The sequence below is a fragment of the Diplotaxodon limnothrissa genome, linkage group LG3 (genome assembly GCF_057381915.1).
Source record: "Diplotaxodon limnothrissa isolate DT_005_m linkage group LG3, D_limnothrissa_male_GT1.1, whole genome shotgun sequence".
Classification (NCBI taxonomy): domain Eukaryota; kingdom Metazoa; phylum Chordata; class Actinopteri; order Cichliformes; family Cichlidae; genus Diplotaxodon; species Diplotaxodon limnothrissa.
In genome coordinates this window covers 40,559,822-40,575,427 of record NC_140598.1, presented here as the reverse complement: position 1 = coordinate 40,575,427, position 15,606 = coordinate 40,559,822, and the positions used below count along the sequence as shown (strand labels likewise).

Sequence of the window (15,606 nt, the reverse complement as noted above, 5' to 3'; positions counted from 1 at the left end):
ACTGAGGCACCTGTTAACAAGAAAAATAACCAAACCAAAGGAACAGCTGCTGTGGTGACAACGCACTGACAATGCCAGGAAGCTCGTCTACCATAGTCATGAAGCTGATATGTCAGCTTTTCTCGCTTTCTTTGTCCCCATTATCTGATTCATTTGTCTCTTAAAGATAAAAACCCAAAGAGATTGTGGGTCTTTTAAATGGTGTCGCAATCAATTTAAATAAATATCTGTGTGTTGCAGATGGAGTTTGCTTGCAGCCATGTTGTTTGCAACTGGAGTCCAGATGGACCAGGTGAGTTTCTTAAAGTGAATCTTTGCCAATGTGACAAATAATGCTCATGCTTGCTATAGTTAGAACCTTTCAAGTACATTAAGCCGGTGAAATGTTGACATCTTTGACCCTGAGTTGCAGAACAGTCTGCGTCTGTTTGTATTAAGTGCCACCAAAAAGGAAGAGAGCGTGCATAACTGCTTAAACCTGTTATAACGAAGGGTTTTTCCTCCAACTATAGGCGTTTTTCCTATGGGGCCCGAGTATGACAACATAGTGCCAGTAAAACAACAAGCAGGTAATTTTCTCACTCATGCACTTGCAAAAAATGTGCACAAGCATGCAGCTCTCATGACGCTGATGGTGATGAACCGTTGCTTTTTTCTGGCCAGAGCGTTGATTAAATTCTCAAGAGCATTGCAGTGAAATAACAGGAAAGCATATTAAGTAGTAATGTGTGTGCGTGCGTGTGTGTGTGTGTGGGCATGCTTGCAAATGCAAGACAGACAAAGAGACGAACTGTGTAGGAGATGTAAAGATAGAGGTTCAACAAGGGAAAGTCCACACAGAGAAAAAGATGTCAGATAGCTCTAATTATCAAGATGTTAGAAGAGTGTGACAGTTAATGCTGATAAAACTAAAAAATCAGTCCAAATCAGTTTGGCTCCACCCCCATTGCCAGTAAAATTGAATTTCTCACCAACACAAATCAATTTCAGTGAAATTAATGTAAGAAATAAAGTAAATATTCCACATATCAAGTATTAACAAGTATTAACGCAGATCATAAAAACAAAAATCAAGATTTGTATTATTTGTTCTGCAGATAGATAGTAAATGGTTGGATATTTATTATAAAACAGCTTTCATATTTGCAGCTAGATAGATGGATATTAGGTCTCACAGTGAACGCTTTTATGACTTTTTGGCATTGATGTCACATGACTGTCAATGGTTCGGATTGTTTTGCAATGGTTTATGTGGTTCTTATGGTCCAGTGTGGTCGCAGCCATTCCCCATGTGATGGCCACTGATAACAATTTGCATATTGACGACTGCCAAATCGAGGCCACGGCCTATTGTTAGTGGTGCTAGGTTCAGATCATTTTGCGACGGTTTATGTGGTTCCATCTCATCATCTGAGATGGATGCAGTCACTTGGATCAGTGAAGAAATGTTGAGGCGAACAGAATAAACTTTCTGGGATTTCCTTGTCTGGATTATTGAGCATGCATTAAGACATTATTACTTTGGATTGTTTTCAGACTTCATGTTGCATTACTTCTAGGATTAATTCTGATTTCACTCCCAGTTTAGTTTCACTTTCACTTAGTCTTTGGTTAGGTAAGGGAACCAACATTATATGATTCGATTGGGGAAAAGGTCCCCTCTACTTCACCAGACTGAAAATCAGCAGCATGAAGTTTAAACTTTTTGGTTCAAATTTACATCAATAGGTATGGATGAGGTACAACACTGAGTGTTTCTTGTCTTGTGTTTCTACGGTGTATTGACAGACATACAGGCTTTTTGTGCTGGGGTGTTTTTTTCTGTTCTCAACCTCTTCTCCCATTAGCAGCTCAGTCTGAGTGGAGTTTTTTTCCCCTCTTCCTCTCACCTCATGTTATGAATTGTGTTGTTTTTTCCTATCAGCCTACCTCTCTGACATGTCTTCCCAATGTGATGTTTGTGTAAAGTTTGGTCAGAGGGCTCCTTTGTAAGTGTGCATGCGCCATTAGCGTGCTGCCTGCTGTAACCTATAATTTCCTTCGGGATTAATAAAGTATTTCTGATTTAGATTCTAATTTAAAATCTGTAAGACAGGGTGGAGGCTCTGTCATGGTTTGTGGCTGTATATCAACCAGAGGTGTTAAGCTCATTTTCATGCAGAAAAAAATGAAGCCGCTGCATGTCAGATGCTATCCAGAATGTACTATTTTTGCCTTACACCAACAGGAATAAATCATGGCTTCTGTTTCTGTTTGTTCATTTAAAGATAAAGGCGATAGTACTGAAATTAGTAAGATTACGGTCAGCTGATTAAAAAGCTCCTGGGTTTCCTAAAAAGGCCTGACATTCATGCTAATATATAGCTGACAGTTAGTATACAAGGAATAAACAATACAGAGTAGAAATGTGATAACTAAACTAAAGGGCAAGTGTGACCACCTGACTAATGTAATATTTTTTTGTTTGTTTGCTTGTTTTTAAGGAGAGTGAATTTTAAATTTACAACTCAAAATTTAAAGAGACAAAATCAGCTGTTAATTTTCACAATCTTTGATCGGATCAGCTGTAGCCATTTCCTTTAGGTCCATGGGTTGGTGGAAGTTTTATTCTGATAGACCTTTAATGTTTTAAGACAAGTTTTGAAAGAAGATTTTAAAAGGATCTCACATATGCACATCAGATAATGACTGCAGTGAGGTAATAAAGCCATAGCCTGGACTCTGCATGTCCTAGAGAACGTGTCACTTGATACGTTTTGCTTTTGTAGGCTATTTATTCAGTGTTTCCTTGTTACTTCAGATGAGGTTCCTCCACCGCTGCCCCCTCGTCGACTGAGGAAACCTCGGCCTACTTCTCTTCCTCTTTACAACAATTCCTCCTTCGAGCCTCCGTCTGCTCCTCCCTCCCTCCCTCCTCCTGTTCCTCCCAGACGTGAGTTTGATTTGCCAGTCTTTCCTTATGTTTTATATTTGATATTTAATCTTTCTCTCTCTCTCATTTCCTTTTTGCATTTCATCAGTTGACAAGCTGGAAGGATTAACCAGGTTGAAGGCCAACGTCAACGTTGTCTCACTCAATGTTGGAAAACTGGTTGACACTAGTCAAGGTCAGGGGGCACACACATGCAAACACACTTCCTTCCAAGTTTTTTGGGGATTTTATTAATCTCTTTTCTTTCTTTGCTTATCAGACTCAGGCATGGAGACTTTTCAAAGGCCAGTGATTTGTGGGAAATGTAGTGCTGCTTTGTCATGTCTCAGTTCGTTACAGAAGAACGTGAGTGGTAATTTAATTGCCGAATTTTTTATTTCTTTGGATTCAACCAATTGATTAACTGGTTTCCACTGGACAAAGGTAGTTGAAACAAACAAAAGCAAATCCTCTTCTTCTTGTGCAGGTTTGGCGATGTGAGTTCTGTGGATATGAAAACAGCGTAGACGAAAGTTTAGCTGCTTTGTGCATTGGCCAGCGAGCCGGTGTGCGCAGTGATGACCTTTACCTGCCCAGACAGAGTGAAGACGACTATCAGAACTTAGAGGACACGCTAGTTGTTTTCTGCGTGGACACTTCTGGCAGCATGAGCGTTACTACAGAGGTGTGTGGATTGCATTATTCAAACACACTGCGGGTAAAATTCCTACAGTCATTGTTTATCAAAAGCTGGAGGCTACCCTTGTGGTTGCAAAAAGAATTCTTGCATGATTCAAAAGCTTGTAGGATCGCCTTGAGCATAAAATAACTTGAAGTAAATGCATTTCTGTATGATTTTATCAGTCGTCAAGTCCTCAGTGAAGAATATTATTCCACTCTCATTTAAGTGTGTTGCTTTAGTTGATTGAGTTTTGCAGGCATCCATTTATGGACAGCTCTGTTAAGGTCCTGCCACAGAACAGGACGTGCCACAGCGTTTCAGTGAGTTTGAGGTCTGGACTCTGAATTGGATCATCTGGATTCTTTTCTTTTTTAGACATTCAGTTGTAGATTTTGTGTGTTCTTGTCCTGTTGTATGATATAATTTGGACAAAGCTTTAGCTGTCGGACAGATGGGCTTACATTTGATTCTAAAATAAAGAATGGTATGCAGAGGAGTTGTTGGTTGACTCAATGACAACAAGGTGCCCAGGTCCTGTAGCTGCAATCAGCATCCACACAATATAGGTGTTTATGATGATATGCTGTGTTTGGGTTTCACTCTACATTGTGGCCAAACCTCCCACTTTGATCTCGTCTGTGCAGTCTTGTCTCTGTCAAGTTTTGTGTTTTGCTCAGATGCAAGATTATTTACTTTTTATTTATTTATTTATTTTAGACAGAGAGAGAGAGAGAAAAGGGTTTCTTCTGGCAATCCTTCCAAACAAGCCGTACTTGTTCAGTCTTTTTCTAATGGCACTGTCAAGATTTTTTACATTTAACATGCTAACTCAGTCTGAGATGCACCTCTCAAGTTTCTTGCAGTTTATGTAAGCACTGCACAATCTGTTCTTCGGGTGGACTTACTGGGACATCCACTCTTAAAAAGATTGTGGCATTGTGGTAACATATAGCTAAATACCAAAATGTCTGCTGTCATCGAGGTGCCTACACTCACTTGTTATCAGTTAAACAAGTGTAATTAATTAGCAGCACCTGGCTGCTACTTACCTTCTGAATACCTGTAGTAGCAGTAAAGAGACATTCAGTTTTCCACAGTTGAAACCTCTTTTCCACATGATTGTAGGTTAATTAAATCACAATAAAACTCCATTTGAAATGTTCAGTCTTATCATGTTTGCTCTGCTTTAGGTTCCATCAAGCAATGGCTCTGTAACATACGTATCCAGACTAGAGGTGAGAGGATAATTTGTTGTGGTTTGATTGGCTGAGCTGCATTAACATAATCATTTTGTTTTAAAGTTTGTGCTGTTTTGGTATGTCTTCACAGGGTATGCAGGATGCCCTCTACAGGGCACTATTCACCATAAAGCAACGGTCCCCTCATCGGAGGGTGGCTCTGGTGACATTTAACGATGAGGTAGGAGATGTAGCGGTAGTAGTAGTAGTATTAATTATAACACTGATTCTTGTATGCTGCTTTTTTGAATCTTTCTTTTTTGTGAACATTTAAATACAAATATAAGTGTTATCCCATCCAACTAACATGTGGTAAAAGATTGTAAAAGGTGTTTAGTATTCATTATGTCTTTGGACTCCAGAAATCACAATGAGAACAAATCATTATGGTTGATTCAGACTGAACCTGGGGTCCTTATCAGGAGTGGGGATGCTAAAGCTTTAGGTATTTTGCTGTCTACCTTAAAACAACGACAACAAAAACTAAATTTATTTTTTTTTACCTTTTACTCTACTGTTACATTTTTTTTTTACTTCCATGCGATCTTTCTCATTTTTTGAGTAGAATAGAATAGAAAAGCCCTTTATTGTCTTTCCTATGGTTTTGGGGTTTTTTTTGGCCAATTTTAATCTATATGAATATATAATCGTGTCACTCAAGATATAATGAATATTTAATTGCATTCCTCTATGTTGCTATAACTAAGTACATTGCTCCAGTTTTACCTCAATGTTGTAAAATAGAAAAATCAGTGGAGCAGATCATAAGACGTCCTTGTTCATAGAACCAGACTTATAAAGTCCATTGAATCCCTTATTTATCACTACATGAGAGAATTTTAAATGTTTTCCTGTTTTTGTCCCCTTTGGACCTTGCATAATTGACAGTTATGTAGCCTGGCCCACAAAAACAAGAGGACTTCCTGTTTACCATGATGAACTGTCATGCTCTGTAGAAGATGGCTCTTCAGCAGACAGAAGGGAGAAGCAATCTGCCCTCATCTGCCAGAGAATTTGTTTTTTTGTCAAAATTTGAATTAAATGTTGAAGACATTAAATGAAGAAGACCTTATAAATCTCCTGCCCCTGGAGTACTCTAACTACATTCTGCTGGTTTCACAGGTTGTAATATATGGTGATGGTACTAGTGCTCCTATCACACTCAGGGATTGGGCGCTAGTTGACTACGACCATATATGGGAAAAGGGTGTGACTTACCACATCCCACACTGTATCGCTGAGACCTACAACCACCTAATACAGAGGGTCAAAGAGTAAGTGTTAGAAGTGTTTTAGAAACATGGAAGAATGCTCTGTACAGTCTGAAACACTCTTTGTTTTCTCCACATCTCTGACTCTAGACTCAGGGAACATGGAGCCACGTGTCTTGGTCCCGCAGCATTAGCCTCCGTTGCCATGGCTTCAAGGTACCCCGGGTCAAAAGTGAGTAAATGAGCGGTCAGATATCAGATTGGGACAACTGAGTGCTGTGACTGTCACCACTATTAACAAGAACCTTGCGGCTGTTGTGATTTACAGGTCATTTTATGTACTGATGGCAAAGCAAACATCGGACTGGGAGAGATGGAGGAAGCTCCCTCTCTGACTCCTTCTGCCTTTACTCCATATTTCTATACTCAGCTGGCTCTAGATGCGGTACAGAAGGGGTAAGGGCTCACATGCATGCACAAAGTTGTTGAGCATTTGTCAAGGGACAGGATGAAGTTTACAGACTCTTGTGCGGCAGGTAAATGATTGCTCACCAGAGACATGGTTAACGCAATTAAACATTGACAAATGCTCAATGTTTAATTGCGTTAACCATGTCTCTGGTGAACAATCATTTACCTGCCACACAAGAGTCTGCCTCAAAGTCAGACAGGCACCACCTCTGCTCCTAAACACAGCAGCTGATAAGAATAGTCCTGTTTTGTTTTGCAGATTTAAGTGTAAACGTCATCCTGTCCTCTTCGAGTATTGAAATTGTGTGGTATTTAGAGATATTCCTGTCAAATATTGATCGTAGGCGATCGTGACTCAAGAGTTGGGAGTTTGCCTTGTAATCGGAAGGTTGCTGGTTCGAGCCCTGGCTCCAACAGTCTCGGTCGTGGTGTCCTTGGGCAAGACACTTCACCCGTTGCCTACTGGTGGTGGTCAGAGGGCTCGGTGGCACCAGTGTCTGCCACCGCCGCCATCACCTGTGTGTGAATGGGTGGATAACTGGATGTGTAAAGCGCTTTGGGGTCCTTAGGGACTAAGTAAAGAGCTATACAAATATAGATAAATGGCCATTTACCATTTCAAATCTTTTACTTTTTTCTGTTTACAGAGTATATTTGTTTTAATTTTAATTACACAGTCCCGATCAAAAGTTTATGAACACTTGAAAAATGACAAAAAAAATCATATTTTGCATGGTTGGATCTTAACAAGGTTCCTGACAGAACAGATTCAAGTGCAGACTGTGTAATTAAAGCAAAAGATTTTTATTTTCAATACCAGCTGATCAAAAGTTTAGGACCGCATGCCTTTAAAAGGCCAAATTTGTGCAAAAATGTGGGTTCATTGTCATTTTCTGTCAGATAGTCACACTGTCATGATGTTCTGATGGCAAAGGCAAAAAAACGTCCCTTTTTGAACGTGGTCGGGTTGTTGAACTGCATAAGCAGAGTCTCTCGGAACATGCCATCGCCTCTGAGGTGGGACGCAGTAAAACAGTCATTTGGAATTTCTTAAATGATCCTGGGGGTTATGGAACAAAAAAGTCAAGTGGAAGACCCAAAACAATTTCACCAGCACTGGATCCAATTGGCTGTCTGTCAAGACACTGGACAATTCCCGAACCAAATTAAGGCCGTTACTGGTGCCAACTGCAGCCCCCTAACCATCAGACAGCATATAGTTTGAAGGGCCTCAAAAACAAAAAACGTCTTCAATGGTATCGTCTCCTTGAATGCCACAGAATTGACCATGTGGACTTTGCAAGAGAGAACTAAACATGGGACATTGAAAGGTGGAATAAAGTTTATTCTCTGATGAAAATTTTTTTTAACCTTGATGGTCCTGATGGTTTCCAACGTTACTGGCATGACAAGTAGATCCAACCTTAGATGTTTTCTATGCGTCACAGTGGAGGGGACACAATAATGGTCTGGGGTGATTTTTCCTTCAGTTTAACAATGGAGCTTGTGCAGAGGCATCAAACGGCCACTGATTTCTGTTTTGGGGGCAATTACAGGGTTGTTTTTTTTTGGAGGTGTGGTCCTAAACTTTTGATCAGCTGTAAAACAGCTGATTTCAGTTTAAGCATTGTTTTCAATAAATTATGCATGCTCAAAAAACCTCCCATTTCTTCTTATTGCATGTTGAAGCTCTACTTGGAACCTTGTTAAGATCCAGCCATGCAAAATATGATTTGTTTTGCCATTTTTCAAGTATTCTTAAACTTTTGATTGGGATTGTAAAAATAAAACCGTCAGTCAAAATAAAACAGTGGGGAAAAAAAAAGAAAAAAAAAAGAAATGCTTGTGAGGAGAGGTTCACAATGACCAGAATCTGGAACAGAACAAAGACGTCAACATCTGGTGAAGTTTAAGAGCCTTTACTCCAGTGCAAATCAGTTGACTTGTAGCTTATCAGCACAAAAAAGTCACTTTGTTGGGATAAACAAAGTAAAAACTGGAAACATATGCTTTGTTCTGGAGTAGAAATGGAGAATTTACTACTAAGACTTCATTTTACAGCTACATGCTACAGTTTGTACACTCTTTTATATACTCTTTGCACATGTACTTTACAGCATTCCAGAATTCAGACTCACCTGGCTACAGCAGGGTGTCTAGCTCAAACCTTTGAACTTTTCACATCTGCATGAACTGAGCACATCAGCCACAAGACCTGTCTAATTCTGTGAAAAACATATCTCTTTCTTTCCTTTTTCAGAGTCATAATATCAGTAATGACTTTTGAAGGGACAGACTGTCGCCTGGCTGATATTGGTAAACTGGCAGATGCTACGGGAGGAAGAGTGAGATAGACACAAATTAATTCACACAAGCAAACACAAAGAAGAACATATTACTGTAACTCTTGCTCCTTGGCTTGCGCAGGTAAATATTGTCAGCATTGGCACGGTAGCAAGAGAGATTCAATCGGTCTCCGAAGATAACGTCCTAGCTACAGGAGTCAAAGCAACCCTGCTCGCTTCTGATGGAGTGTGAGTGGCAACGTAAAAACACTGCCACATAAACATTTTACATACTCGATTGTATGTTAGTCTAATAACAATAATAATATAGAGTGGTGCAGTGGTATCCAAAATATTAATTTCCTTTGTTTCCTTCTTTTATTTTCACTCTTCTCTCTCTTTCACTTTAGGTATTTTCCATATGAGGATGAAAACAATCACAAACTGGTAAGAGAGATTGGGAATGTCACCAAAGGTCTGGAGATCACCTTCCAGTTTGCTGTAAAACCAGATTTTATGGAATGTAGGTCAACTCTGCTGTATTATTACTGCTTAAAAATCATTTTTAGTGCAGAAAGCATTTAATAGAATCAACCAAAGTCTAATCTATTTTGTTATATATTGGTCTGTATTCACCAGTTTTTCTCCAGAAAGGAATGCTTCCATTCCAAATGCAGCTCAGCTTCAAGACCAGAGACCAACACAGAATCACTCGCATCATCACCGAACAGCGACCAGCAACTACCTGCAGGTAAAAAGCTGGAGCTGGGTGTTAAATACTTTTAGAATCATTAACTTAAATGTGTTCCAGTTAATCATAAAATATATTTATATATTTAATTTCATCTTGTTTATCTGTCTGTCTGAAGTCGGATTTTTGCAGGTAGACTTAACATGGCAGTGCTCGATGTTCACTGCGCACAGCTCTGTGCCAGTTTAACCATGGAGGGTAAAGTGCAGGAGGCACAAAGGCAGCTGAAAGCACAGCAAGACCTGCTGCAACAAGTCAGGTATGAGTCTTGTAGAGGATACATGGAGAAAAAGGTAATAATGAATGCACATATGAGAGATTCAGTAGCCAGCTATTAAGGCACTGATAATGTATGCTGCATGCTATTGTTGTGATGAATCCTGTAAAAAGTCAATTTGGTGAATTTGGACCTAAGTCAATGAAAGCCAGACCGAAATCTGTTTTTACTACAAGCATTTTTATTATTATGGTTTACACAAAATTTATAAGAAATGTGAAGAAGTGTTTACTTTGTAGAAGTGACAGAAAGTGGCTAAAACAACTCTATATAGATCCCAGATAATATAGCTACTGTTTTCTGCAACATTTGGCCACTCAGTGTTTCAGGAATTAAATTTGAGACACCACGTGCATAAAATGGTCATTAAACTTTATCATACAGAGAAAAGAAGCTCGAGTTCTCCTAAAAACAAACTAACTTACCTTAGTATTCTTTTATATAGTCCAAACGTAAAGTGTTACACATTATGTTGAGGAATAATTATGCAAATATTCTCAACTTTATTACTTTTGTGTAGTTACTGCTGCCTGCCTTTGTAGGAAAGATATTTTCCAAGTGTGGCATTTAATCTCTTGTCACTATTTTATTACTACCGGACATTTAAACTTTTATAAATATTCAGATTATTATTTTTTAAATCCCTATAACAATAAATAGCAAAGCAGATATGTATGCAGATCTTAGTACACATTGAATGGGGGGGATCTAGACCCATCAGTTCACCTGTACTGTGGGGCCACTGAGCCACCACCTGATCATTTTACGTTAACGGTTGAAGTGAGTAGAAGAAAGTGGAATGGTTTTAAGGGGTTAGAGTTCAAGTGTGTGTGTGACTTTACTGTGTTGTAGGCAGTAACAGTGCCTCTTTCTAAACTACAGCAAGTGGAGGCCAATCCAAAAGGAAGAGAGTATGTATGGTAACTGGATGGAAACCATGACGACAATTTGTGAGGACATTACCACGGAATCCCAGGTATTCATACACTTTTTTAATGAAGACAATTAGATGAAATATCACACAGTGAGTTGTATCATTATATAAACCCTTTGTTTATGTAGCATGAACATTTTGGAAGTATTCATTTTTATTTTATTTTTACATGTGTCAGATGTTGTGTTTGTCTGTGACTGAGCAGGCAAAGATTTGGAAAATCGTACTTTTATACAACTGCCAATCAAGCAGCACAAGAATTCATGAAACATTAATCAGATGTTGTGCACTCGTAATCTTTCTTTTTTTATTTGTTTTTTGTCTGCACATACATTGCAACAGATCAACAACAAAGTTAATACTAACTTCTAACAGTCGTAAATATGAAAATATAGCCCTCACCCTATAAATTTTAACTTGAGTAAATACTAAACTCAGAGTGAGAATGAGCTTATTGAACTCCATCACAGCCCCTTAATGGTCAGCACCTTTCAAGCAACCACAGTGAATAAAGTTTTTATAGCTACTTTTTGAACCTCTCCATAGACGAAAATTTTGCAATTAGTGCAAGAGTACAAGATCCACTGGAACAAGATATTAGATTTTGTTTATTGGTCTGTTTATGAGTTTGTAAAAAATAGTTATTCACAGATTATCAATTTTTTTTACATCTATTACAGCTGACTCTTTCTGATGAAGCAGCTAAGGTGGTGTACCAGATGAAGAGAGCCAGCAGTGTCAGAAACAACAACAACAGCAGCAACACAGTTAATGTCCAAAAGAAGACCACAAAGAAGAAAAAGGCTGTCATGGAGGCTGTGTAAATTAAAAGACAAAACAAAACTGTTTATTAAGCAATTAATTTTACAGCAGTGAGAGAACCATAGTTTCTTTTTATTTAAGAAGCCCAGAGTACAGACAGGCAAATGTATATGACTAAAAATCTTCTGTGTCTGAGATGCTGTTGTACAATAGATTCAATAAGAGCTCCTACCTCTTTGCTTATTCCACGCCTAATTATTGAGCTGGAAATGGATACAATTTTTCCAACACTGATCTACTCTAGAAAAACTGTACGAGGAGTTTTATCACATTTTTAAATGCAAAATCTCATAAACTGAAGAATTTAGAGTGGTTGTAACTGATTTCGTAGAAGCTGTTACGATTATAGTTTTCTTTGTATTGTAATTATATTTCTTAATAGTCTACAACAGAGATGGGCAGTAACGAGTAAAGTAAGGCATTAATACTGCAAAAAAGGTCATTAGATTACTGTTACTTTCCCGTAAGCACGCTGCGTTACTGCGTTACTCTCACATTGCGTTTGTGAGAGTGTCTCATGACAATGACATAAGCGAGTGCGACGTTCGTGGCAACTGTGTGCAGATCAACAATGGATAATATAACGAGTGCAGGAGTATGAGGTGCAGTATTTAATGCGTGGAAGTACTGACCTTACTTTGAGTTTGATTCCGTAAAAAGTGACAAAATCATCAGCATCTGCTGCTCACTGTCTGGGAAGAAAATTTCTTTTTACAGGGAAAAAACCCCTAATCTTCAGAGCAAGCACTGAGTATGCTGCCACGGCAATGTGAAATTCAAAGAGAAACTCCCAGATCCTTCCTCTGACATGACCACTGCGGCATACCTGCACCAGGGCAAACATCCGCCTACCCCACTTTTTTATTTATTTTCTGCTGTGTTTTACTTGCATCTATTTGAAAGAGTGAGTGTAAACACCAAAAATTGTTTTATTTTATGTGCAGGAATGTGCAGAAAATAGGTTTAAATGTTAAACAAATTTCTTCCAGTCAGAGAATGGTGCATATAATTTAATTTTTGCTTGATGCATAAAGTTAAAATATTAAAATTAATAAAACTAGTTTTAAAAGGAGACTTTTTCATTTGATTACATTTTGTATGATGGATTGTGCAGAAAAAGTAGAATTGGGCTGAAAGATCTATTGCTTTATCACCTATTCAGGTTGTAAATCATGTTTTTAAAAAGTCAGTTCAAGTAATGGGATTACTTTTGAGGGGAAATAATCAGTAATTAGTTACTGATTACTGTCAATTTGGTCATGACAATTTGCATATTAATAATCAAGGAACTGACCTCCCAGTCCATTGTTCCTTCAGTGGGCTGGTTTCAGTCATTATTCAAATGTACTGTTTATAAGACTGGGGAAACCTGCAGTCAGCTGAGACTGAACAAGTCACTGTGACGAAACGTTTCTCCCACTGACAACGCTAAGTCCAGAACATAATCGACCTTTTGAGACTGTCAATTTGATCCAAATATTTAGACCAAATTGAACTTTCTACACAAATGACAAAAAAAATTATTGGCCAAATTAAAGTCAAATTTGAAGTGTGATTGCAACAAATAATTCTTTTGTTGAATTTATCATATGTAGACCATACAGGTTCTTTTAGTATCAAGGACTGTTGTTTCTGAATTAAGACTGACAAAAAGTTTATGAGAACTGCCTTAAATCAGTCAGCAAAAAATGTAGCCAGACAAATGTGCTTTTATTTGATTTCTGTTTTAGAGGAATTTTTGTAAAACAAAATGAAACAGTTTTATTTGTTTCATGTGTAATAAATGAACGTGTTTGACATTTCTAAATTAGTCCTGTTTTTATTATATTACAAGAATATTGTTTTTAGTAATGCGATAATAATGCGATTTCATGTGGGATTATTCTGATCTTTACTGGAATTCACATCTGTGACATCAAGCAGTAAAATTTATAATGACAAAAATGTATGAATAACAGCAAATTCATTATATAGTGAAGCACATTTAAACTGATCTATGTTTGATGATATTCATTTGTTGCGGGATTTGCTCGCGTTTTTGTGGCTGGGTGTCCTGTGAGGACCGTAGGTGATGTGTGTGTGAGCATGCGCGTGAGGAGACGCTGTGAGCGCAAAAAATGTCGCGGGTAGAGACGGTGACGGGGGCAGCGTTCTAACGGGCTACAGCCTATGCAGTGTGTATTTGAATGTGCAGTACCGTTATTAAAGCCTCATCCCTTCAGTATCTCAGGTGTCTTGGCTAATTTCTGCCTGCCTCACTACTCCACAAAAGTGGGGGGATTTAACCCCAAAGTAGGACAAAACTTCGGCCCTGGAGGAAGTATCTGTCAGGGTCCTGGGACTGGGCGACCCAGGACCCCTGGGCAGTCATGGACCTGTGTTATTGTTGTGTATTTTGGTGTTGCTTCCCCTTCTCTGTGCTTGTGTATATGTGTGTGTGTGTGTGTGGGTGGCTGAGCACTTGTTTATAAGCGGCGTCAGGCCTGGAGGGTGTGGCCCTGCAAGGGGACTGGCCACACCCGAAGCCACACACCTGCTGCTGATCAGGCCTCGTCGGGGGAGCTACTTAAGAGAGTCTTGGAGCTCCCACCGACGCGGGATCATTGCTTGGGACTCCACGTTAGTTACCCAGTTTAGGTTTTGGTCGTGTAGTGTATGCCTGCCATTGTTCAGTGTCCTGACTGCTGCCGCTATTGTTTCCCGCAGGAGGAGCGTGGAAGGCTTAAGGAGCAGCGAGCACCGGGAGTGCAGACACGGGAGCAGAGAGCACTTGGAGGACACGACACGGGAGTCTGGGGAAAAACACGGGGATTTATTGTTGTTTGATATCACCCTCTGTAAATAAACGCACTGCTTGAACTTTGAGCTCCGCGCCTGGGTCCTCCTTCCCCACATCCCCACGGTCTGCCAGCCAGACCGTGACAGAATCTCCCCTTGCATCTCCCAACCACGGTCAGGGGACCGACGGTGAGGAATGGCTAGTAATTTTACTCCTATTTGATGGGCACAACCAAACAGTTCATGACAAGCTTATGTATCAGTATGTTTTTGCTGTTGTAGCAAAAACGGTTTGTCTTTAGATAGTGAGTCAGGCTTTACTTTCTCAAACTATATGATACTACAAGACAGAAAGAAAAATAACTTAAACTTTACTATGAGATGCAATCAACACATATACAGTTATATGAGGTAGAAATGATTGTTTTCTAATTAAGAGACATTATATTCTGAAACTACTATAATAGTTTTTTTTAGCCAATACCAAAAATGGCTTCAGATACTGAAACGTCTCTTTTTAATTTCAAACTATTTAAAAAAGTTTGAGATTTAAATTTTGATTAAACAAAACAAGCACAGTAATAATGCTGCTTTGAGCTCTGGATAACTGTAACTTGCATTTGCTGCTATTTTATGATTTTTGTTTTTCTCAAACACTCATTTTATTAGTTTTAAACTCATATGAAACAGCTAAAAGGTAGTTCTATATTAAACTACTGCAAATGCTTCATGCTTTATGAGTAACACTGATCTAATCTTATTATTTCTAATGCTGTAACACTCACCCAGAACATTTTCATAATACAGCAAAAAAACACAGAGTCATCACAGATTTACAGACCAGCTTGTTGCAATGCTTAAGTCTTTTAATGTTGTATAAGACAAGCTGACAAAACAAAGTTCAGTCAAAACTCCATAGATCAAATATCTATTTTATAATCATAAAATGTCACATGCTGAGTTGTGCTTATCTTTGAAAAGAAACTCACTCTCATCGTTCTCTTTTGCTCGCCTTCTGTTTCCTAAATTCAGAGTCACAGTGGAACCTATCCTGTTCCTCAGTCCTCTTGAGCGACCTGCTCACGTCTTTGTTTTCTCTCTGTGTCTCTTCTTTCTCTATGCTTGTCTTGCTTATCTGTCTGTCTGTGGGTGGAACTCATTGTGGGTTCCCGCCTCTGTCAGAGCATGTCTGCACCAATCAACCGCCTGTTCCAGATGAGCTCATCAGGAGGCCACTACTTCATGT

General features: G+C 38.9%; 1 protein-coding gene across 1 annotated transcript; it reads left to right on the top strand.

The window, feature by feature from the left end:
* The first annotated feature begins 240 nt into the window (after positions 1-240).
* Positions 241-11,584, top strand: LOC146635844 (circularly permutated Ras protein 1). The gene is made up of 18 exons (XM_085350632.1): positions 241-292; positions 513-569; positions 2,801-2,932; positions 3,021-3,107; positions 3,192-3,277; positions 3,399-3,596; positions 4,784-4,828; positions 4,923-5,012; positions 5,954-6,105; positions 6,193-6,274; positions 6,371-6,498; positions 8,774-8,858; positions 8,941-9,047; positions 9,209-9,321; positions 9,438-9,549; positions 9,668-9,808; positions 10,709-10,802; positions 11,441-11,584. The coding sequence occupies exons 1-18, from the start codon at positions 241-243 to the stop codon at positions 11,582-11,584; spliced, it is 1,905 nt and encodes a 634-aa protein (XP_085206758.1).
* The last annotated feature ends 4,022 nt before the right edge of the window (positions 11,585-15,606 follow it).

What these genes read in the sequence shown, in the direction of transcription:
- LOC146635844 (XM_085350632.1), top strand. Translation starts at nt 241, where the DNA reads ATGGAGTTTGCTTGCAGCCATGTTGTTTGCAACTGGAGTCCAGATGGA. An exon ending in TCCTCCTGTTCCTCCCAGAC is followed by an intron (nt 2,933 to 3,020) that starts GTGAGTTTGATT and finishes GCATTTCATCAG; the next exon opens with TTGACAAGCTGGAAGGATTA. An exon ending in TCAGTTCGTTACAGAAGAAC is followed by an intron (nt 3,278 to 3,398) that starts GTGAGTGGTAAT and finishes CTTCTTGTGCAG; the next exon opens with GTTTGGCGATGTGAGTTCTG.